Below are 24708 nucleotides of genomic sequence, written 5' to 3'. Positions count from 1 at the left end.
CCTGGAATCAGATGAATAGCATGATCATGATCACGAATAGGTGGGAGACCTTTGGGAGTCTCAAATACCTTGGAATGATTGTTCAAGACTTTTTGGAGATCTGGAGAAATAGATGATTCCAATGTGGAAACATCTAGCGAACATAATTGTGCAATTACACCTCTTTGTTCCTTTTTTAGAAGCTTTGTCATACTGTTAGAGCTGATTATCTTTCCCGGTTTCCCTGCAATACCCCTTCATTCAACTTCCTTTCGTTCCACAGAAAATTTCATGAAAAGTTCTTGAAAATTAAAAGCTATTGTACCCAAGGATTGTAGCCATTAGACTCCTAGTACAACATCAGCACCTCCCATTGGAATGGAAAGCATTGGGCTAGTCAATACATATTCTCCCATGGATAGCTTGATATTATGGCACTTTCCAGAACAATTTATTGTTCCTCCATTTGCAACAATCACTTGACACTCTGGTCCTAGATATAAGAAGCAATTCAATTCTTTCGCTACCTTACAATGAATAAAATTGTGGGTACTTCCTGAATCAATCAACACTATTACCTTTTTCTTCTTGATTTGTCCTTCTATCTTGACGGTTTGAGGAGTGGTAATTCCCGCCAATGCATTACAAGATATGGTCGGATTCATTTCTTCTTTATCTAGGCTTTGTTCCTGGAGTATATCCTCTTCTTTTGACCTTTCTTGCTCCTTTTCTTCTTCCTCTTCACAATCTATGTAGAATAATTTCTTCTCAGCACACTTATGACCTTTATTGTATTTGCTATCACAATTGTAACAAAGCCCTTTTGCTCTTTTTTCTTCCAATTGCTGTGGTGTCAACCTTATAGGTTGTGGAAGTCTAGGGGCAACAACACTTCCATTTTATAGTTGTGAGTGGTATGCTTCCTGGTTGCCATAATTTTGCTTTCCATTTTTCTTGCTAACCTGAATGCCTTCTCTAATGAATCAGGTTCCCAAAGGCGAACATCATGTTGAATATTATCCTTTAAAGTCCCTATGAACACATCAATCCTATGCTCCTCTGGAATATTTTTTACCCTTATGTTCAATTTTTGGAACTCCTCAATGTGCTCCATTATTGAATCCTTTTGTTTGAGACTTATCAATTGGCTAAAAAAAGTGTTGCTTTTTGTATCCTCATAATGTGCTGTCAATTCTTCCATAAAAATTTCCCAAGTGATAATTTGTTTACGAGAGCAGAGCCATTGATACCATACAAAATGATTTGGTTCCAAATATAAAGTTGCAATACGTACCTTTGTGTGTTTTGCACATTATTGAGATCGAAAAATTGCTCCATTTGTAATATCCATGTTGCGGGATCCTTGCCATCAAACTTCCTCATATCGATTTTTGGAATATGGTGGGTGTTCGATCCCACATTAGAGTCTATGAAATCATGATTAACATTTCTTTTGTTCGCATCATGCGTTTCTTTTACTACCTTTTCACCATTAGTAAGTATTTCTTGTAGAAAATTTGTCAAATCTGCCTTGTCTCTCTTCAAATCTGTCTTCAAATCTATCTTCAAATCGTCCATCTTAGCTTCCACGCCCTTTATCTTAGCTTCTATTAGCTTTTGTGAGAGTGACATTTGTTGCATCTGGTCTTGTAATTTTGATATATCATGTAGCATTTCTTCCTCTTCCTCATGAGTCATGCTAGAGATTTCAGGTTGCTTACTAGGTGTTTGCATTTTCTTTCCTCAGAGCATCAGTTACCGATAATAATGCTCTACTAATCCCTTTCAATTCCTTCAAAATAAATTTTCAAACCAAGCTTACGCAAAAATTTAAAAAAATCTACACACCTTTTTTCACTTGGTAGGAGCTCGATATTGCCTCTGATGTATCTTTGTACTTTCAAATCATCCAATTCTGAAATTGTGGCCTGCAGTAGCCCTCTGTGTCCTCTTTCCAATGCCACCAGTGTGATCCAAATTGGATTCTTCAAGGAAGAGTTATGTGAAATCTCCCACAGTGACCTGATTATAGACTAGTTCAATAGAGCGAACTTGTACGACGTGCCACGAGTCACTGTTTCAACCTTTGGCACTGAAAAATATATACAAGAAACTACAATCTGTCCTCTTTCTGTACCTTCTTACGAAATTTCAATCCGATGCTCAGAGAGAAAGTTATGACGATTTTCCCCAGGTCACCTGTTTGGAATGTAATTTAGGAGTTTGCAAAAAGACCAACTTCCTCAGATCATACCTCCGCAAATATAGTGCGAAAAGGTCTGAAATTCGGACCCGAGATTCAGCGCGATGTCTTCTCAAATGGGTTTTGTTTTTAGCTTCTGAAACGTCGCAGAAAAGAAGTTATAGCGAAAATGCCACGATGACCTGATTGGAGCAGCGAAACCCTAAAATCCAAAGCTCTGATACCAAATGTTATGAAACCAGCTCACAAAAAGATAGAATGGATAGATCAACGCCTTAGAATTTAGCCTCTTCGAGGGGGCAAACTCCTTTACATTACATAAATGAGCAATTCTTGGATGATACAAATGACAAGACCTCCTTTCTATATATAGGAGTCTAAGGAGTCATAATATAATCAGAGCCGACATAACAATAATAATGTAAGGGCACAATAATAACAATAGTGGGCTTCTATGGGGCACAATAGTAACAATATGGGTACAACAATATAATAAGGGGGTTGTACTAATAACAATAAGGGGTTACACTAGTAGTATAGGGGCCTAACACTCATCCTCCTAGATCAAATACCACTCGTGCAAATCCCTCCAATCTTCGATATGCAACATCACGATCCGATGAAGACTCTAGCCTGCCAACCTGTAGTCCATCACATGAAGCCATATTGATCAACTTGATCTCGTCCAAGCCAAAGAAACCATCGAGCTATCCCAAGCATCCATGGCAAATCAATAGAAGTCCATGATCAACAACTTGCCCTACAACAAACTATTGTTCACTGGGTTCATCGCCGATCCACCAGAACTCCCAGCCAATCTCGCTGCAAAGCCAGTCAAGACCACATCTCCATGTCTTTAACTGAACCCTTTGCTCCATGATCTAGACACCCACAACTCCCTCTGAGTTGCTTTGTTGTGCACACTCTGATTCACTGTCCCTCAAAGTAGCTCAGATACGCTCCGATACCATGTTGAATTTCCACGATCTTGGATCTAGGATAGAATCTTAAAATATCTGACGCTACCAAAACAAGAATCTCAACGATACTACTTTAGACATCGGAATATAAACAACAATAAATCACACATGCACAGAATATAGACAACTTTTTACAGTTTTTAACCCAACTTCGTTATATTAAACAACATATAATACAACAGTCTAGGGCTCTCGTACCAGGATAATGGCCCTCATACATCCACTAGTACAAAATACAAACTAGGGCTGGTGTCAGTCCATCGACGACCAATCTACCCTCAAGACACTCTGACCATCTGGCTGACGAAGTCGTCTCTCGCAGCTCCCCTCGGTCGTACCATGTACCTGCCTAGTCCTTCGACTCCTGATCTATAGCTCCTGCCTCTATCAATGCTCCAAGTCCATTTGGCCACCGAATCTCGGCTATCCATTTTTCTCTCTAGTTGTGCCTTAGTCTGTCAAGGCCACAACACATCGAGACTCTCGTCGATTCGTTCACAACTCCACTTGTGAACAATTCTCAACTGCCCACTGCTGCTCCTCAACTACTCAAGGAATTCAGCCCACTATGGTCTTCCTGCATTGCACCAACGAATACCAACATAGGGCACAGAGGGTTGCCACCTATCACTACAAGATGTCCATCTCCCACAATGAACATGGGCTAGACGAACCTCCCATCTTCTATTGTAGATGTCCTTCTCGACACACAAGTCTCGGGCTCCACAAACTGCTCATAGTCGATCAGACCCTTGAGCTCATCAACTGTCTCTCTTGCAACTACCTTTGTCCATCAAGGTGTTGCTCACCGGGCTCCAACTTGGAAACTTTCACGATGTACTCCAGCAAACCATGAGTGCCCAATCTTGTCCACACTTGGTCTTCTCCCACGCTGCCCTCCAACAGTCCACGAGAGACCAAATCCACGTTGTAGCATCTGCACCTAGTTAGGGCATCCTCACACCTAGGAGACCCTTACACACGGCTGCCCACAGACTTCTCCACATCTTCCCTTTGCTCTACAATAGAGGAGCTATTGCACAAATATGGGCCCCAACAACTTGTCCTCTCCTAGGAAATCTATCCAACTGTCATCAAGTGAACATCTGCAACACTCATTATTATTGTCCTCTTGCCTTCCAATCTGATGTGCCTACTGTCCCCTTGGCTGCTTGGCTACCCAACAGTCCACGTGGGCTTCTCCAAACAACCCTTAAAGCCTCCTGAAGTTGCCCATCAACTGATCCACGCTTTGGTCAACATCTTTAACCCAACATCCCTCCAAAAACCTTGTTGCACATGTGTTTGTACCTTGTTATTCGTGACACCTGGTTAGGGCAGTTTTTGCAGCCCTAAATCCTCCAGCAACCACCAAACAAGGCCCTTAAATGGTTGCGACACACCTTAGTAGGCCTTCTCCCTTGCCACGCTGCACTCTAGGGTGGGTATATCCCCTTAAACACCCCTTACGTAGCCCTAGCTATGTGCTATGGCATGCGGCCTAGCACAACAGCCTTAAAACCATGAGACAATCCTCTAAGAGTGGCCCAAACAACGTCTAACAGCAGCGTCCTTGCCCCTCATGAACTCGGCCTAGCTACTATCCTCCTTGGCCCTCAAAACAGAGGTTCCAACCCTCAACACAACCCTCAAACAACAACAGACCTTACCTCTACCCTCGGCTCCCTTCCCGCAATCTCGACCTCCAAAACTAGCCCTGAAACAACCCTCTTTTCACCGCGTTGTCCAGTATTTTGGAGTGGCCTACTAGCACGGGGCCTCGGCCCTTCCACCAACAAGACTTCGCTTCCAACCAGCTCTTGGTCACCTACAAAAACCCTTGACACAAACCCTTACCTTTGCTAGTGTCCACCCTTTCTTTGGTGCAGCTAAGGCACAGAGATAATCTCTCCAACAAGCTCTCCTCCAAGAAGAATGTTGCACACAAATGGATGATTAGAATGACTCCGCTCCACCTCTATATATACACATAAAGAGGGCTCCACGGATTCATTTGAAGTGACATGTCTCTTGGACGAATTCCTCAAGCCTACATGACTTTGATTGTCCATAATTAATTGCCACTTTCAAAAATTCATAACTTCGTTTCTAGAGCTCTAATTTGAGTGATCTTTGGAGCGTTGGAATCAGCACACCAAGATCTATCACCTCAGATTTTCTCAAGCTCAAATTGATAATGGTTTTATCCCAAATCCTGATGTGTGCAAAACCCCATGCTTGGGTTCCAAGCCCACAAGTGACCCTTGTGGCGCTTTTCCCTCCAAACCCTAAACCCTAGGGCTTGGAGTACCTCCGAAGCTACACAAAAGTCAACACAATCTGGATGCCTGAAACTGGCAATCCACATTAAGAAAATCTGAGCAAAATTATTGAAGGGAATTTGCCCTTCCTCCACAAGCAATCTCGGCACAACTTGCCTATAGAAAACTCTACCTCCTGAAGCTTTTGCATTGGACTGCGGAGTCACTATGACGTCTAGCCTTTGATTGGTTTTTGATGAAGTCATTCTGCCTTCTTCTACTGAGAACCTCTCTTCGATCTTCTGGAACCTCTACTCTGGCTCTGGATTTGAGAACAATTTTCTTTTCAACAAATCGTATTGTCCTATCTGAAGCTACTATGGAAAGCTTTGTGCTACCTCACTGGGATAACTCGGCCCTCTTGCTCCTGCCTCTCTGGATTTGGAAATATTCCTCCAAATCACTGTCCTTGCCCCTCACTCACTACTTTGATCTCTGGCTCTCTCTAACAACTGATTGTTGCTACTCTGGAAATTGATCTGCCAAGAAATCAAATTGCTCAAGTGTCTTCTGCGTCACAACATCGATCCCTTCTTATAATCCACTGTTGGAGCACCAATGACCAAAATTAAAACATAATCGATGGCTAAGATCATCTCTGGATCGATCTGTGTGAGTTTCTAGATCATTCTCGCCTTATCTTAATTAGTATTGATTAATTAACCATATTCCCTAAGTTTAGACTTAGGAAATATTTAAAAAACAATTAGTAATCTAATTGAGACACTTCTAGAAGGAATTTCTAGAAACGATTTATGGGTTTTGGAGATCTCATGTATTCGAGCCTCTCCACCAAATTTCATGGCTAGAACACATCTAATGCTACAAAAACTAACACTCCCTCTTAGCAAGGAATGTGTTCTAGTGTTGCACACCTTTCGACAACACTCTATCTCTGTATCATCTCCTATCATGTTGTTTATGTCTGGCTGTTGTTGTCCACCAACCACTGCGCAACTCTGATATACGTTGCATCTGTGCTGCTACTGACACTCCCATATTGCTGCCAACATTGCAACTTCCTCTCATATGTTGTTGATGCAACTACAACATCTGCAACTGAAAAGATTATTAAATACTGAATCAACTATGTTTAGTATGATGCATTTGTATCTCGAGTCTCTGGCTGCTACTAGCATTTGCACTTTCACTGAAGGGTTTGCGTTGTCGCTGACTCTACACTGTGCCAACTACGCTGTTGTCAACACTGAACTGCGCTCGCAACATCTGACCGCCACTTGTCTCTGCAACTGTCACTCGGCCTCTGACTGCATCAACTGCTACTGATCCATCCTGCTACTAAATATTATGGGCCCTCGTAGCTAGATAATGATCAATGAGGTGGAATCCTCAAGGATCTTGCCCACCTACAGGACCAATTCACCTCACCTCACTCCTGGAGGTATATCGACAAACATAGTGAAGTCTTCCTCCAGCCTGGAGGAAAGCCTATCTCTGCTAAAGTTGCCTGTTGTTCCTGCTTCTACTCCTTGCCCTTCTTTCTGAGAAGACACTGGGTACTGTAGTGACCAAGCTCACCATATCTAAAGCACTTGACCTTTGACAAGTCCTTCTGCTTCTTTCTCTGCTCCCCCTGCCCTTGATTGGGACCCTTTGATGCGAGGGCCACATTCTCCTCCTCCTTCACCATCTTTGATCTGCTACTGTTGCTGCCACTAATGGAGTTATTTAACAAAGCTCGTCTCAACTCCTCCTACTGCAAATCGGCCGACATTCTATCCCAATCTAGTAGCCTATATCTGCCCAATATGCTTTGGAAAAAGACCTGCCACTCCTCTAAGACACTGTTGAGTGCCAATCGCACTAGCTCCGTGGGTTGAGGCGTTGCCCCAACAGCGGACAACTAGCCTCGGACCTCCTAAATCCTGGTAAGGAAGGGGTCTATGCCTTCCCCTTTCTCCATCTGGATGAGTCGCAACTTCTCCTCTAGGTTCTTCCACTGCGCAGAAGTGCCCTTGTACAATGTGGAGAGAGCATCCCACATCTGCTTGGCAGTATCTTTCCCAGCTATATGTGGAACAACATGATCTCGGACACCATCTAAGATCAATTGTTTTGCTCGTGTCATCTCCTTCTTGTACTCTTTCTGCTAATCTACATCCTGAGGAACCACCACCTCTACATCAATATAGGCTTTCAGGCCATATTCATCTAGAAGAAAGGACATCCTTGCCTTCCAGATGACGTAGTTGGAAGCCCCATCCAACCTGTCCTGATCATGAAGCCCAGCAGTGGCCATCACAACGAATTGTTGAAAACTTCATCTTTCCTTCTGTTTGGCTGTTGCTTTGTTATTCGCACCCCCTTCTGGAGTGAGAATATCTGCTTACAACAATTGTTGATCTGCAAGGAAAATCGAACTTCTTGAGATTAGAAGTTCCCTGAGGAAAATTTTCCCTCTGTGTGTGCTCCTCTCTTCCACCCCGACATTGGCTCTACTCTAGCATATTGCTGCAAAAACCTCTGCGTCCAGTTAGAGATATGCCCAACGAAAAATCTGAGTTGCTCCCTCTGCCTCTATAATCACTTGATCTGGAAGGATCGAATTTTTCTGCCCCTCCAAAAAATCAGTCTTCCTCAAGCAACTCGAACTCTAGCAAAAGAACGTGTTGCCCTTGGGAATTTCGGCCTGTTGCCCACACTAAGCAGTGAAATTCCTTCTTTTCGCCTTTGAGCTCTTCAGCTGATCAACTGCACTCTGATACCATGTGAAAAATCCTCCACTGGAACCTTATTGCAGCAACTGGTATTATTTCTCCTAATTGTTAATTAATTTAGCAATTTATTTGCTATGGCAAATATCGAAAAAAACACACTGCAACCTTCACAAATAAAAATACTGCAGAAAATTAATGCGCTGGGAACTGAGAAATGCTAACACACACACACACATAAAATATGAGACAATTATTTTTGGACAAATGTCCCTGGAAAAACCCAACTTGGTAAAATTGGTGCAGCAGTGAGGGTTTTTCTTATTATACAGCAGTGAAAATCTTAGTACAATCTGCATGCCTGAAACTGGCAATCCACAGCAAGAAAATCTGGGCAAAATTATTGAAGGGAATTTACCCTTCCTCCACAAGCGATCCCGACACAACTTGTCTACAAAATACTCGGCCTCTTGAAGCTTCTACGCTGGACTGCGCAGTCACTATGATGTCTAGCCTCTGACTAGTTTCGGTTGAAGTCGTTCTGCCTTCTGCTACTGAGAAATTCGACTCTCCGGCCTTCTGGAACCTCAACCCGGCCTCTAGATCTGAGAACAGTTTTCTCTCCAGCAAATTGAACTTCCCTCTCTGAAGCTACTGCGCAGAGCTCTACGCTGCCTCACTAGGATAACTTGGCCCTCTTGTTGCTGCCTCTCCAAATCTGGAAATCTTCCTTTTGGATCACTGTCCCTTTCCCTCACTCATTACTTCTATCTCTGGCAAATCTGGAAATCTTCCTTTGGATCACTGTACCTTTCCCTCACTCATTGCTTCTATCTCTGGCTCTCTCCGGGCACTGACTGTTGGTACTCTAGAAATTGACTTGCCAAGAAATCGATCTTCCAAGAAATCGAACTGCTCAAGTGTCTTCTCCATCACCACATCGATCTCTTCTTATAATCCATTTTTGGAGCTCCAACGACCAATATTAAAACATAATCGATGGCTAGGATCATCTCTGGATCGATCCATGTGAGTTTCTAGATCATTCTCACCTTATCTCAATTAATACTAATTAATTAACCATATTCCCTAAGTTTAGACTTAGGAAATATTTAAAAAATGGCTAATAATATAATTGAGACACTTCTATGCGGCATTTCCAAAAACAATTTCTGGGTTTTTGAGATCTCATGCATTCTAGCCTCTCCACCAAATTTTGTGGCTAGAACACATCCGATGCTACAAAAACTAGCATGGATAATTATTTCCATAACAGCAGTGTTTAGTGAGAGGCAGATTCGTGGCAGGATTGGGCTAAGCATGTGAGTGACTGCGCTAAGCTTGCGCAGAGGGGTCCGAGTTTGCTAGTTTGAGTGGCTAGACTGAGTCGGGATTGCTTGTGGAGGGTGAATTCTCTCAGATATTTTCACTAGTATTTCTCTCAGAGAGGATTCTCAGTTTGGCATTCATTTTATTGTACTCAAAATTTCACTGTTGCATAATAATAAAAACCCTCAGCTGTTGCACCAATTTTCCCACATTGCTTTTTTCTGAGGACATTTGTCCAAAAATAAGTGTGTCAAAATTGTTGTATGTGTGCTAGCATTTTCTCAATTTTCAGCATTTTATTTTCCGTAGTATTTTGATTGTGAAAAAATTTAGTGTGATTTATTCGTTGTTTGTAGTAGAAAGTAAACTGCATATCTTACAGTTAGAATAATAAATTTCCAGTTGCTGCAATTAGACTTGAAATTTTCACATGGTATCAGAGCACAGTTGATAGACATGAAGCTTAGAGACGAAGAGGGAGAAATTCATAGCTCAGAGAGAGAAGCAATATGATTTCCTCAGGAGTTGCGCAATATGTAGCCAGGCAGTGTGAATTGTTGGACAGGGGGGTTGAATTTACAGCTGTAGAGTGAAGGATCGATCTGTCCAGGAAGTGATTTCAGTGGGCAGAAATGTGAGCAACTTTCATAAAAAAAAAAAAAAAAAAAAAAAAATCTTTTTTGGGTGCAGTTGGTTTTTTTGCAGTAGTTTGCAGTAGCAGAATCAACATTGGGTGGAAGAGAAAGAGCACACATCGAGGGTTTTCTCATAGAGTTTCTTACTCTAGGAAATTCGAATTTTCTAGTAGTTGGTAGCAGAAGTAGCAACCAGATTTGCACGTTCCAGAAGGTAGTGCGAGTAGCAGTGCTAATAGCTGAGTAGGAAAGAGGAGATTCTATTTTATAACCCAATTATGAGTTTGCAGAGATGGCCTCAACAGGGCTTAGAGATCAGGATATATTGTATGGTGCTTCCAACTACATTATTTGGAAGGACAGGATGTCCTTTCTGCTAGATGAGCATGGTCTGAAGGATTATGTAGAGAGAGTTATAGTTGTACCTACAAACCCACAACAGCTAGAGAATTACAAAAAGGAAATGGCCAAGACGAAGAGGTTGATCCTTAATGGAATTTGAGATCATATTGTGTCACATTTAACGGTTAAGAATACGGAGAAAGAAATGTGGGATGGACTCGCAATCCTATATCAGAATCCTTCCGAGAATTGAAAGTTGTTCCTGAAGGAGAAGCTAAGAACCACCAAGATGTAGAAGGGAGAGGGAGTTACTCCATACCTTACCAGGATTCAGGATATCCAGAATGAGTTGTCTATCGTAGGTGAGATGCCACAAGAAGCTGAATTGGTGCGTGTAGCCATCAATGGTTTCTCCGAGGAGTGGACTACCTTCGTCTAAGGCATTACTGGACGAGATACTCTACCTGGATGGGACTGTTTGTGGTCATATTTCACGCAAGAGGAGATGTGACTTGCTCTAGTCAAGAGTAGTCTTAGTGGCAGCAACAGAGGATCGAAGATTATGGAGGAGGAGAACGTAGCCCTTGCATCAAAGGGAAAAGAAAAGAAAGGTCCCAATTAGGGACAAGGCTCATAGGGAGGTGAGAAAAAGAAGAAGGTCCTGTCGAAAATTAAGTGCTTCATGTGTGGTGAATTCGGTCACAACAATACTCAATTCTCTTAGAGGAAGAAGGACAAGAAGGAAAAGTAGGAGAAGGCAACAACTTCGGCAGAGATAGATCAGTTGTCTTCCACATTGGAAGACCAATTCGCACTGTATGTAGCTATACCTCTAGGTGAGAGGTGGGGATACATTTAGTTCTAGACTCCATAGTTGGGAAGATTTGGGCAAGGTCCATAGGAGAGCAACAACAATTGCAGTAGACTCTTCTCATTAATCATTACCCTTGCTATAGGATCCCACAATATTCAGTAGCAGATGGATCAATGCAAATGGCATAGTTAGTTCTTGAGGGATATTTGCAGTACTAGTTGTAGCCAAATGTTGAGGAGCACAGTGCAGTTGCAATGCAAACAGACTCAGTGGATAGTGTGGAGACTGGTAGTAATAAGAGACTCTGGAGACAGCTGTAGCATAAGGACACATTTGACTTAGGATTCAGATTTTTGGATCTCAGTTGCAGTCGCAGCAACAACTTGAGAGGGAGTGTTAGTTAGTTGCAGTACAATAGCAGAGTTGGCAGCAATACAACAGTATAGTGCATCGTCAATAGTAGCACAAATGCAACATTTTCAGAGTTGCGCAATAGTTGGTGAGCAGTGACAGTGGTCACATTTGTCAGACATCAGCGACGTGTATGGAGGATGTTATGGAGACAATGGAGAACACCTTCCTCGCTAAGAGGGAGTGTTAGTTTTTGTAGCATCGGATGGTGTTCTAGTCTTGACAGTTGTCAAAGAGGCTAAGAAACACTAGGACTCCATAACCCAAAAATAGTTTCTGGAAAATCCTTCTAGAAATGCCTTAATTAGGTTAATTAATCAGTAATTAAATTTTTCCTAAGTCTAACTTAGTGAAAATGATTAATAACAACAATTAATTAAGGAAGGTGAGATTTCTCTAGAAACTCACACACATGAACTCAAAAATGATTTTATAGATCGATAAGGATTTAATCGTCGCCATTGGTGATCCAATTGAAGATTATAAGAGGAGGTCGACGGGGTTGGAGCAAGACACATCGAATCACACGGGTGAGGAGCCAATAGTGTGAGTTCTTGGTAGGTCGATCTATCTAGCTTCAGAGGTCGAGTAAAGGAAGAGAGTTCGAGCTAGAAAGGATGTAAAGGGGCAAAGGCAGTGATTCTGGAGGATATTTCCAGTTCTAGAGAGTCAGAAGAGGAGGTTGTCTTATTTCTCCAGGAGGTTGTGCAAGGACTGCGCAGTAGTCTCAAGAGGGTAGTTTGATTTAGCTAAGCAGGAGGAGGATTGAGTTGTTGGAGGCAGAAATAATTTTCTAGAGGGTTGGAGAATTCTTTCCAAAGCAGCAATAACCATTCAAAGGAAAATTGGTGGTAGAGTTGGCCTAAGCGTGTGAGTGATAGTACCAAGCTTGCACAGAAGTTGCGCAGAGGGGTCTGAGTTTCCCAGTTCGAGTGGCTAGACTGAGACGAGATTGCTTGTGGAGGAGGGTATATTCTCTTAGATATTTTTGCTAGTATTTCTCTCAGAGAGGATCGCTAGTTTGGCATCCAATTTATTGAACTCATAATTTAACTACTGCATAATAATAAAAACCCTCAACTGTTTCACTGGTTTTCCAACATTGGGTTTCAAAGTATATTTGTCCAAAAATAATTGTGTCAAAATTAGTGTATGTTATAGCATTTTCTCAGTTTCCAGCATTTTATTTTCCACATTATTTCTATTATGAAAAATTGCAAGGTGATTTATTCATTGTTTGTCATAGCAAATAAACTGCTTAATTTACAGTTATAAGAAAAAAAAATTGTTTGCTGCAATTAGACTTGAAAATTTCACACACGTGGGTTGGATTGTATCTTCAAGAGTTTTCTCTTGCAGGACACGAGATTGGTTTCTCAATGGAGCAACTTCTCGAAGAGTTGACCAGGATTTTGTTAGTTTTTGTGGCATCAGATGTTGTTCTAGTCTTGACAGTTGTCAGAAAGGCTAAGAAAGACTAGGACTCTAGAACCCATAAAAGGTTTCAGGGAAATCCACCTAGAAATGCCTTAATTAAGTTAATTAATCAGTAATTAATTTTTCCCCAAGTCTAACTTAGGAAAATGATCAATTAATGAGCAATTAATTGAGGAAGGTGATATTTCTCTAGAAACTCACACAGATCAACTAAGAAATGATCTCATCCATTGATTAAGTTTTAATCTTGGTCGTTGGAGTCCCAACTAGAGGTTATAAGAAGAAGTCGATGGGTAGATGGAGAAACACACTTGAGATCGATTTCCTTGGGCAAATCGATTTTCCAGAGAGTAGCAGCATTCTTCCGGAAGAGTTCGAGCCAAAGAGAGGATGCAGAGACAAAGAGGGGCAGAGACAATAAGTTCGGAGGAATTCTTCCAGTTCTGGAGAGTCAGCTACAAGAGGGTTGAGTTTCCTTAATGAGGTTGCGCAGTTCTAACCCATAAGATTCAGAGGCAAAGTTAAATTTGGCCAGTCAGAGGGTCGATTTAGTTGTTGGAGGCCAGGAGAATTTCCAGAAGGGGCTAGTGAGTCATTGTCAGAGGCTAAATTGGACAGAAGACTTGATCAGTTGCAGTACCAGGAAGAGCGTACAAGTGTCTGCGCAGATTTGACACAAAGGATAACACAGGGGTTCCGTGGAGCCTAGTATTCCCCAGTTTTAGAGCTCGATTAATGCTTGGGGAGACAAAATTTGTCTCACTAATTTTTGTGGCTAGTTTCTCCTATAGAGGATTATCAGTTTTGAGCATCCAGTTGTACTCAAAATTTTGTCATTGTTGCTTAATAATAAAACCATGAGTTTCTGCATGTTAGTTTTTGTAGCATCATATGGTGTTCTAGTCTCAATAGTTGTCAGAGAGGCTAAGAAACACTAGGACTCCATAACCCAAAAAACGTTTCAAGAAAATCCACCTAGAAATGCCTTAATTAAGTTAATTAATCAGTAATTAAATTTTTCCCAAGTCTAACTTGGGAAAATTGATTAATTAACAAAAATTAATTGAGGAAGGTGAGATTTCTCTAGAAACTCACATGAATGACTAGGAAATGATCTCAACCATTGATTAAGTTTTAATCTTTACCATTGGAGTCCCAACTGGGGATTATAAGAAGAAGTCGATGGGTAGATGGAAGAACACACTTGAGATCGATTTCCTTGGGAAATTTGACTTTCGAAAGAGCAACAACTTTCTGCCATAATAGCTCAAGCCAGAGAGGGCAGAAGAAATGAGTCCGGAGGAATTTTTCCAAATCTGGAGAGTCATATACAGGAGGATCGAGTTTCCTCAGTGAGGCTACGCAGTCCTGGCGCAGAAGCTTCAAAGGAAAAGTTCGATTTGGCCAGACAGAGGGTCAATTTAGGTGCTGGAGGCCAGGAGAATTTTTGGAAGGGGTCAGCGAGTCATTCTTAGAGGCTAAATTGGACAAACAGATTGATCAGTTGCACTTCCAGGCAGAGCATACTAGTGCCTGCACAGATTTGATGTAGAGGCTGACGCAAGGGTTTCTGGAGCTTGGTATTTGCTAGCTTTTGAGCTGGATTAGTGTCGAGTGAGACAAAATTTGTCTCACTAATTTTTGTGGCCAGTTTTCCTGTAGTGGATTCCCAGTTTGGGCATCAAGTGTACTCATAATTTTCTCATTGCTGCTTAATAATAAAAACCCTAAGTTGTTGCACTGATTTTCCCACATTGGGTTTTTTAAGGGACTTTTGTCCAAAAATAACATTGTTGTATTTTTGTGTGTGTGCCAGTACTTTCTCAGTTTCCAGTTTATCTTCCATAGTATTTTATTTGTGAAGATTGCAGTGTGATTAATTCATTCTTTCCATAGGAATAAACTGTATAATTTATTTATCAGTTAGAAGAATTAATTCCAGTTGTTGCAATATAATTTTAGTACTGAAATTTTCACATGGTATCAGAGAAAATTTGATCAAACAAGGAAGCTCAAGAGCAAAAGAAGAAAATTTGTTTTTCAAAGGGAACAACAGGACAATTTTTTGGGGTTGTGCCGTGCCTAGCCAAGCAGTGCGAATTGTTGGGTAGTTCGATTTTTCAGTGCAAGGTTGCTGAAAAATTCAACTTGCCAGAGTGAGTGATTCCAGCAGGTAGAGGGAGCACCTGTAGCTCATATTTTTGTTGAGAAAATTCCTTGTTTGGGTGAATAAGGGTTCTGCTAGAGCAGGCTCAGTGTCGGGTGGAAGAGGAAAGTGCAGACACAGAGGGAATTTCTCTCAAAGGGTTTCCAGTCTAGAAATCCAAATTTCTAGTTGTAGCCAACAGTAGCTGCAAACAAATTTTGTCACTCCATAAGGGAGTGCGAATAGCAGAAACAACAATCGAGCAGGAGAAAGAGGGATATTTCCATTCCGGTTTCAGAGATGGCCATAATTGGGCTTAGATCAAGATAGGCTAGAGGAAGCTTCCAACTTCATCTAGAAAGCCATGATGTCCTTCCTATTAGATGAGCATGGCCTGAAAACCTAGGCAGAGAGTGTTATGGAATTACTGGTCGATGCAGATCAATTGAAAGAGTATAGGAAAGAAATGGCCAAGGCGAAGCGAATGATCTTGGATGTAGTTTGAGACCATAAAGTCTCACATATATCTGGCAAGAATACAACCAAGGTGATGTGGGATTCTTTCGCACAACTATATCAGAATCCTTCTAAGCAGTGGAAGATGTTCCTGAAAGAAAAGCTGAGAAACATCATGGTGTACAAGGGTGAAAGCATTGGTCCCTTTCTCGCCAGAATTCAGGAAATCCGGGATCAACTTGTAGTCGTGGGAGAGGCACCTCAAGATACAAAGCTGGTACATTTGGAACTGAACAATACCTCCCAGGATTGGGAGATATTTGTCCAAGGCAACTTGGGACGAGATACTCTATCTAAGTGGGACTGGATGTAGTCAGACCTACCGCAGGACGAGATGAGATGAGCACTTGTGAAGACCACCATTAGCAGAAACAACAACAAGGGTTCAAAAGGTGAAAAGGAGGAAGAGAATGTGGCCCTGGCATCAAAGGGTCTCAGTTAGGGACAAGGGACACAGGGGGAGAAGAAGAAAAAGAAGGACCTATCTAAGGTCAAGTGCTTCAGAGGTGGCAAGTTTGGCCATTACATTACTCAGTGTCCTCAAAGGAAGAAGGACAAGTAGGAGAAGTAAGACCAGGTGGCAGCATCCACAGAGATATACAAATTGTCCTCTAAGTTGGAGGAAGACTTTGCCATGTTTGCAGCGATACCTCTAGGAGGGAAATATGGAGCTATAGCCCCAAAGTTGCATAGAGGTTTGGGCAAGGTCCATTGAGGTGAACATCAATTTTTGTTTCCTCATGGATCATTACCTTGTTACGGGGCCCCACAGTGTTCAATAGTAGGAGGATCAGTGTCAGTTAATGCAATAATTTCGAGAGTGACAATTGCAGACTAGTTGTAGTAAAATGCTGAGAAGTGCAGAGCAGTGTTAACAACAAAGCAGGAGGCTTAGTAACATAGTCAGCAACAGCACAAATTCCCCAGCGGACAGTGCAAAGGCTAGTAGCAGCCAAATTCTTAGGAGACAGATGCAGCACAGAGACACCAATGATTCAGTATTTTGGATGCTTCTCAGTTGCAGTAGCAACAACAACAGTTGAGAGGGAGTTACAGTGCAAACGTAGAGTTGGCAGTAGTACAGTTGTACAACAGTGTCAATGGCAGCACAAGTGCAACATCAAAGTTGAGCAGTGACTGGTGGGCAGTGGCAGACATTCACAATGGCCAGACATCAACAACATATAGAGGGTGATGTAGAGACAAGGTATTGTAGCAATACGACACTAGAACACCTTCCTCACTAAGAGGGAGTGTTAGTTTTTGTAGCATCGCATGGTGTTCTAGTCTCGACAATTGTCAAAGAAGCTAAGAAACACTAGGACTCCATAAACCAGAAACGGTTTCAGGAAAATCCACCTAGAAATGCCTTAATTAATTTAATTAATCAGTAATTAATTTAATTAATCAGTAATTAATTTTTTCCCAAGTTTAACTTAGGAAAAATGATTAATTAACAATAATTAATTGAGGAAGGTGAGATTTCTCTAGAAATTCACCACGAATCAACTAGGAAATGATCTCAACCATTGATTAAGTTTTAATCTTGGTCGTTGGAGTCCCAACTGGGTATTATAAGTAGTCGATGGGTAGATGGAAGAACACACTTGAGATTAATTTCCTTGGGTAGTTCGACTTTCCAGAGAGCAGAAGCATTCTGCTGGAAGAGCTCGAGCCAGAGAGGGGATGCAAAGACAGAGAAGGGAAGAAGTAGTGAGTCTGGAGGAAGTTTTCCAGATTCGAAGAGTCAGCGGAAAGAGAGCCAAGTTTCCTCAGTGAGGTTGCATAGTGATGGTGCAAAAGCTTCAGAGGCAAAGTTTGGTTTAGCCAGAGAAAGGGTCGATTTAGTTGTTGGAGGCCGGGAGAATTTCTGGAAGGGGTCAGCTTCTCAGAGGCTAGATTGGGAAGATGGCTTGATCAGTTGTTATTCCAAGAAGAGCACACTATTGCTTGCACAGATTTGATACAAAGGTTGATGCAGGGGTTTCGCGGAGCCCAATATTTGCCAGTTTTGGAGTTGGATCAGTGTCGGGTGAGACAAAATTTGTCTCACTAATTTTTGTGGCCAGATTTCCTATAGTGGATTTCCAGTTTGAGCATCCAGTTGTACTCAAAATTTTCTCATTGTTGCTTAATAATAAAAACCCTTAGCCATTGTATCGATTTTCCCACATTGGTTTTTCCGGGGACTTTTGTCCAAAAATAACAGTGTTATATTTTTGTGTGTGTGTACCAATATTTTTTTAGTTTCCAATTTATCTTCCGCAGTGTTTTATTTGTGAAGATTATAGTGTGATTAATTGCTTTATTAGTTAGAAGAATTAATTCCAATTGCTGCAATATAATTTCATGAAATTTTTACACAGCACCAGTTTTCCCACATTGGGTTTTTCTGGAGACTTTTGTCCAAAAATAACGGTGTTATATTTTTATGTGTCTTTTTTTCTCAGTTTCCAGTTTATCTTCCATGGTATTTATTTTGGTGAAAATTGTGGTTGAGAATTATTCGTTGTTTGTCGTAGCAAATAAGCTGCAAAATTAATTTACAGTTAGAAGAATAATTTCTGGTTGTTGCAATAGGTAAAAAATTCACTTGTTATCAAAAGAAAATTTGATCAGACAGGAAGCTCAGAAGCGGAATGAAGAAATTGTCCAGATTCAGAGGGAGTATGGCAGTGAGATTTCCATATTTGCACAAAGGTTGGCTTGGAAGTTCAAACTGTTGGGCAAAGAGTTTGATTTTTCCAGTGCAAGTGGCAGGAAAAATTCACAGAGCCCAATAACAATTCCAACAGGCAGTAGTAAAGTCGGGAAGCAATTCCATAGAGTAGATACGTATTTTTTGCTAAGTAGATTCCTTGTTTGGTCACAAAAGGGTTTTGCAACAATTTTGCTAGAGCAAAATTAGCGTCGGGTGGAAGAGAAAGTGCACACACAAAGGGAGAAATTTCCATATTTTCCTATAGGGTTTCCAGTTCCATTTTTCTGCAGAAGATACATAATTTTGTAGTTGCGGAGGTCGTGCAAGTTTGCCTAACTAGCAAATTCGAGTTGTTGGGGTTAAAGTTCGAGTGCCATTTTTCTGGAAAAGGACATTCGGAAAGGCTAAGCAAGTAGTTCCAGGAAGAAGTTGAAGGTAGAGCGAGGTAGACAGAGCAGTTCTGCGCATTTCAAAAGGGAGTGTGAGTTTCATAATAGGCAGCCGAGCAAGAAAATAAGAGGAAATTTCGATTTTTTTGAGCTTTTGCAGAGATGGACACAATCGAGCTGAGAGATCAAGACAAATTGGACGATGCCTCAAACTATGTCATTTGGAAGGCTAGGATGTTCTTTCTCCTTGATGAGCATGGTCTAAAGACATGGGGAGAATGTTGTGGCAGAACCTACTGATGTAGATCAGCTGAAGGAATTCAAGAAGGAGATGGCTAAGGCAAAGCAGATGATCCTGGATGGAGTCTGGGACCATGTAGTGTCACATATATAGGCCAATAATACGACCAAGGAGAGGTGGGATGCTCTCACACAACTATATCAAAATCCTTTCGAGCAATGAAAGATGGTCTTGAAGGAAAAGTTGAGGAACATCAGAATGAATAAGGGTGAAGGCATTGATCCCTTTCTCACCAGAATTTAGGAAATCCAGGATCATCTTGCAACCGTTGGGGAAGCGCCTCAAGATACAGAGCTTGTGTGTTTTTCCTTGAACAATGTCTCAGAGAATTGGGAAATCTTCGTCCAAGGAATTTTGGGTCGAGTTACTCTACCTAGGTGGGACAGGATGTGGTCATACCTACAACAGGATGAGATGAGGCGAGCACTTGTGAAGACCTCCATCAGCAAAGGGCACCCAACCCTTAAGGCCCACTCTCACTCAACAAGTTACCAAGAGCATGGCCAAGAAAAAAACACAAAAGCAAGGTCTTGAAGTTTCATTTCCAATGCCCAACATTTTTCTAAGGACGCCACTAAACGAAAGCCTGTAGGGAACAATCCTAGCTAGATAAACAAGAGGGGTCTTTAACCATCTTCAAAATAGGGCCTAAGAAGTCAAGGACCAAATTCACTGAGCCCAATCCTCTTATGTACACTAAGGCAGACCCTATCAAGGCAACAAGTGGAGATTTTGTCTATGAATCAAGAATTCTTGAGCTAGTGAAAGAGGACACATCCTCTAGCCCTGGAGATGCTTCTGCCCTTTCAAAATAGAGGAAGAAAAACAAGAAAATAAGAAAACTAAAAGAGAATATCATAGAAGAGCTAGAGCACCATGCTACATGAGGAAATTGAACAATTGGCATCTAAGAATAAGAAATTGCTCAAGCAAGCAAGGAAATGGTACTAGGAAGCTTGACAAATGAAATGATGAAACATAAGGTTAAAAATCAAACTAAAAATGCAATAGGAGAGGAAGAGACAATGCTACAGGGCCTCAACCTCTAATTTAAATATTATGATAGATGCAACTTCCCTGCCTTGAAGTGGTGTTTGAAGACAATTTTGATCAATTTGAAGATTCTTCAAAACCATTTCTAAAGCCATGATTGGTTGTCTACCTAGCTCGCATGAGAACATGCAATTTCTCAAATGCAGGAAAAATGTTTGGTCTTCTTTTTTAGGTCTTTTTCACTGTCTGAGCACCAATTTTTACCCTTTTCACTTCCTCTTGCAACCTTATTACTATCCCTTTTCATCATATTCACTCATGTTTTCAAGGAAAATGATCACAACAAGCTCATGGCATATAATGTTGTCAAGTTTTGATTATTGTTGTTATTTTTGATGAATTATTATATTTATAACTCATTTTTGGTAATGAGGATGTTAGATCATATAACCCCAATATAGATTTGGTAACCCATGTCATTGATTGGCATATTTGTGCGTATCCAAGGAAAAACTTGCTACATGGGTTTTGTTACTAGGTTCCTCGAGATGGTTTGGTGTTGGTTAGATCAACCCCACGTCGGATAAAAGTGGTGTTTCCCATGGTCAACTCTTTGGTCAAACATATGCCAAAATAGGGCATCCAACATGACAGAGGTTAACAGATAAAAAAGTTTGAAGTTATTGTCAAGTGTCAGGGATATTTTCATGCATGACATATCATGGAAATGTTCCACAATAATGATTGTTTGCTATCCTTGTTAGAAAATGGATTTATTTGTATTTTGGCATCATGTCATACCTTTGTCTTTATTTTAAACTGTTGGAACAAGTATAAACACTCTATAAAACATGGGAGTCGGTTGTGGCCTTAACATGCCCTCCCTCATTCTATATAAATGTTGTGTAATGTAAAGTACAACGAGTCAAAAAATATATAATTGAACTCTAACACATAGGGTATAGTTTGAGAATAAGAGTATATGCAAGTCAATGCTAAGTTTGTGTAGACTTTATCTATGGATTGTAATGTAAATCTATGAACCAATTCATTAATATAAAAGTGATGTTATTTAAATTAGATCTCATGTGTAACAAAGTACTCGTGTTGTATCTTTCTTTGGAGCACAAGTGACTTAGGCGGGGTCCCCTATCTAGTTTGCATTACGACTCATTTTTCTTAAATAGATTAGTTAAATAGATAGATTTACATTTTTTGTCTTTGCTTCGTAGATCAACATTTCAATTTCTATCATTTGAGTTCTTGAATTATTTGCAAAAGTGTGGATTCCCTATGGAAGTTAGACACTAAAGGTTAAATAATCAATGTGCTTGTTAATGTATCACAAAACCATTTGATGCCTTCGAGCCAAACAAGAGACTATGACTTGTGCCAAAAAAGTGCTCTCATAAACACAATACCAAGGATCAAGTAAACAACTATAGTATTTGATTCATGTTCTAGTTGGATTTTATTGCGTGTTTCTTAGAGCATTAAATTGTAGAGTTATTTTCATATCATACGAATCATTCTCATACTAGTTCTACACATAGAGTGTTGGTATTTCTAAGTTTATGTCCCCGAATTGACAATGTAATGTAAAAGGATTTAAACATTTAAATTGATTGACAATGACATAGAGTTTTTCTCCTTCAAATTCACAAGTAGTCAACAAAGGAAAGAACTAAAATCAACACCATATTGACCTACAAAAGAAAGAATTCAACTTCAACTCTATGGGGTTTTCCTCCCCTTTCAATCCACCTTGATCGTTAAGCACTAAAATCCTTTTAGAGACCCAATTTCTTTTTCAAGTGCCCAAAAGTACACCTTTGTGGACTCTTCTTTAATATTTGTTATAGTTGCTCCTTTAAAGTTGTAATTTTCATAAAATTTCATGTTGTTTTCAAGATTAAGATGATCAGCCTAGAGCTCCTTCCAAACTTCACCATTATTTTAAAATTTCGTCTTCTACTATCCTGAAACAAGTTTGAATTATTCAAAGCAATATAATATAGGAAAATAGAAAGTCCATATGCATAGATGATCTCCCTTGTGAATTCTTTAAAAATCCTTGTATGATCATCTAATACCCTGAGGGTGAAGATTCTTTGGGTGTGGTCTTGGAAAAATTATTTTATTTTTTCTTGAACACGATATGGATTTGCAAACTATAAAATTCTTTTAGAGACCCATTTTCTTTTTGAAATTTCGAAAGTACACCTTCATGGACACTTCTTTATCTTTGTCACAATTGCTCCTTTGAATTTTTTTTATCTTCATAAGTTTTCACATTGCTCTTCAAGATTAAAATGATAAATCTATAGCTCATTTCTAGCATGACTAACTACACTTCATAATTATTCTCTCTCACTTTTCAACCTCAAGCAATCATCCTTCTCTATCCTTGGAAAACCTTTTCTATCCATTGCATTGCAACTACCCATTAGAAGATCTTACTAGAAGCATCTTGTTGGAAAATTGAAGATTCTAAGTTCTCTACATTGAAAATACACACTCTTGCAAGTGTCTTGAGTTGTTGTTAAAAGTCACCAATTGCATATATGTCTAATATCTATTAAGTTGAACTTGAATTTTTTCTAGTCCTTCTAGGCAATTGGACCAAGTGCACTAATTCCCTACTTCTAAGTCTCTTAGCATCGAATTACACCAATAACATTTCATTGAAAAATTTGTAAGAAAATCATAAGTTATGATGTGCATAGAGTTCATAAGCATATCTTGATATCCATCAATTTTATTATGTGGATGCCTCCTTATCAATGTTTCGACATTCTTCTTCGATAAGGATATAATGTCTAATAAATGTCATATAATGTTTGATATGAAAACCTATGTCACTAGAGTATAAGTGTAGCATGCGAAAAGAACAAGATATTTGGTATGTGAGTACGTAAACAAGTCTAAATCATCATACATGGTGCATTTGTTATTGTTGGATAATGTTGAATTGTGAAACTTAATATATTAATTGACTTCAATTATGGAGTTTAGTTGTAAACATGTCGTGACTTCCAAGTGCTAATAGTTCTTTTGGCTTGTTAAGGAGCTTGACTATTTATCTATTTTGATGTTCAGGTAGGACACCTAGCCATTTTGGATTGGATGTTTCACTTTGTTGCACTTGGTTCATATACATTTCTCTCGTCTTTTATATCACCCATTTTAAGGTATGATTTGTATCATTTTTATTCTATTTTTTCCTTTTAAGTCCAATATATTTTTGATAAAAAAAAAATTGAAAATGTTCACCTCATGGAACTTTTTGTTTTGTAGGTCTTGGGTGGATGGCCTTCCACAAAAAGATAAATACATATGGAATAGGCGCCTTGAAGCATGGAAATATGGTTCAGGATTAGACTACAAACCATAGTGTGGATCACACTAATGATGCATATTTTCACATAATGCCTATATTGATCTATCTCATTTTCTACCTTTGGGTTATACTTGCATGCTAATATAATCGAGTTATTCCTTTCTTGTAGAATACCTACCCTACTTCCTTGGACAACAATGTAACCACTTTAAAAATTATTTCCTCTAAATATCAATTTGTAACTTTCTTTTGGAGATCATGATTCTATATAGAATGTGATTATAAATGTGTAAATATTACAGAAAATACCTTGTACTAAATTATATGCAATAATATTATTCTTGTCAAAATTAAGTACATATCCATGGGAATAGTTCTTTACACACAAATCCATTACATTCTACCATATAAACACAACATTCATAACAACATATAAATTTAATAGCAAAACTGAAAAAACCATAAGAACATGAACAATTGAATGTAAATAGTAATGAATCACTTTAGTTTTTGTCAAATTTGTACATGTGAAATTGACTTCATAAGAGTGAGTTTCTTCCCAATTGTATGTACCCAATTTTTATAACACCCATTAGTTGGGACTTGAGATGACAGGATTAAAATTATGTTTATAGTTAACTTGTTAATATAAAACCTAGAATATTGTGTTGTATGTTTTCAGCTTAACAATAACATTTTCTAATAAATCCCAATGCCAAATAAACTTGTTCAAATTTACCTAGAACTTTCTATGAACACTCTTTTGGCATACATTACTCTATGCCATGTTGGAACTCACCCATATTGGCTATTCCATTCTTAGAACTCTCATTGCGCAAGGAACCCTTCATAGGAATGTTACTAATCTAGCACATAAATTTGTGCCAAATTTAAATTCTAGTAAGGTTCATTCTTAAGGCAACACATCCCATCAAAAATCCCAAATCACCAAATCTTTTGTGAATTGGATCCAAGCCAATTCTTCAACAAATCTTTTGTGAGTTGGATCCAAGTTAAATTAGCTCTATGAAATCAAAGCTCAACACAAGTTCATAATTAGAAGTGGGAAGATCAAATGCTTACATGTTTTTGTACCCCCATGCCCCCACATCTTTTGTTGGTGGGATCATAGTGCCCTCTTTCTCTTAGCAAGTCAATTATAGATATAATTTTAATATTATATATGCAATGAGATA

At 39.8% G+C, this 24708-nt stretch overlaps 1 protein-coding gene across 2 annotated transcripts in view; it reads left to right on the top strand.

Annotated features, from left to right (window-relative positions):
• Window positions 1–23862, top strand: part of LOC149262256 (Lycopene beta/epsilon cyclase protein) — a 638941-nt gene extending 615079 nt beyond the window's left edge. For both annotated transcript variants that reach the window (XM_089423779.1, XM_089423775.1), the window contains 2 exons: window positions 23272–23363; window positions 23470–23862. In XM_089423779.1, the coding sequence (XP_089279905.1) occupies window positions 23272–23363; window positions 23470–23566 (189 nt within the window). In that variant the 3' untranslated portion in view covers window positions 23567–23862. The remainder of the gene's footprint in view (window positions 1–23271; window positions 23364–23469) is intronic.
• Window positions 23863–24708: the final 846 nt, after the last annotated feature.

This window comes from Pinus tabuliformis, chromosome 6 (genome assembly GCF_031772625.1).
Source record: "Pinus tabuliformis cultivar Carrire ecotype Pingquan chromosome 6, CPIR1, whole genome shotgun sequence".
NCBI lineage: Eukaryota > Viridiplantae > Streptophyta > Pinopsida > Pinales > Pinaceae > Pinus > Pinus tabuliformis.
This window is presented reverse-complemented; position numbering and strand designations above follow the sequence as displayed.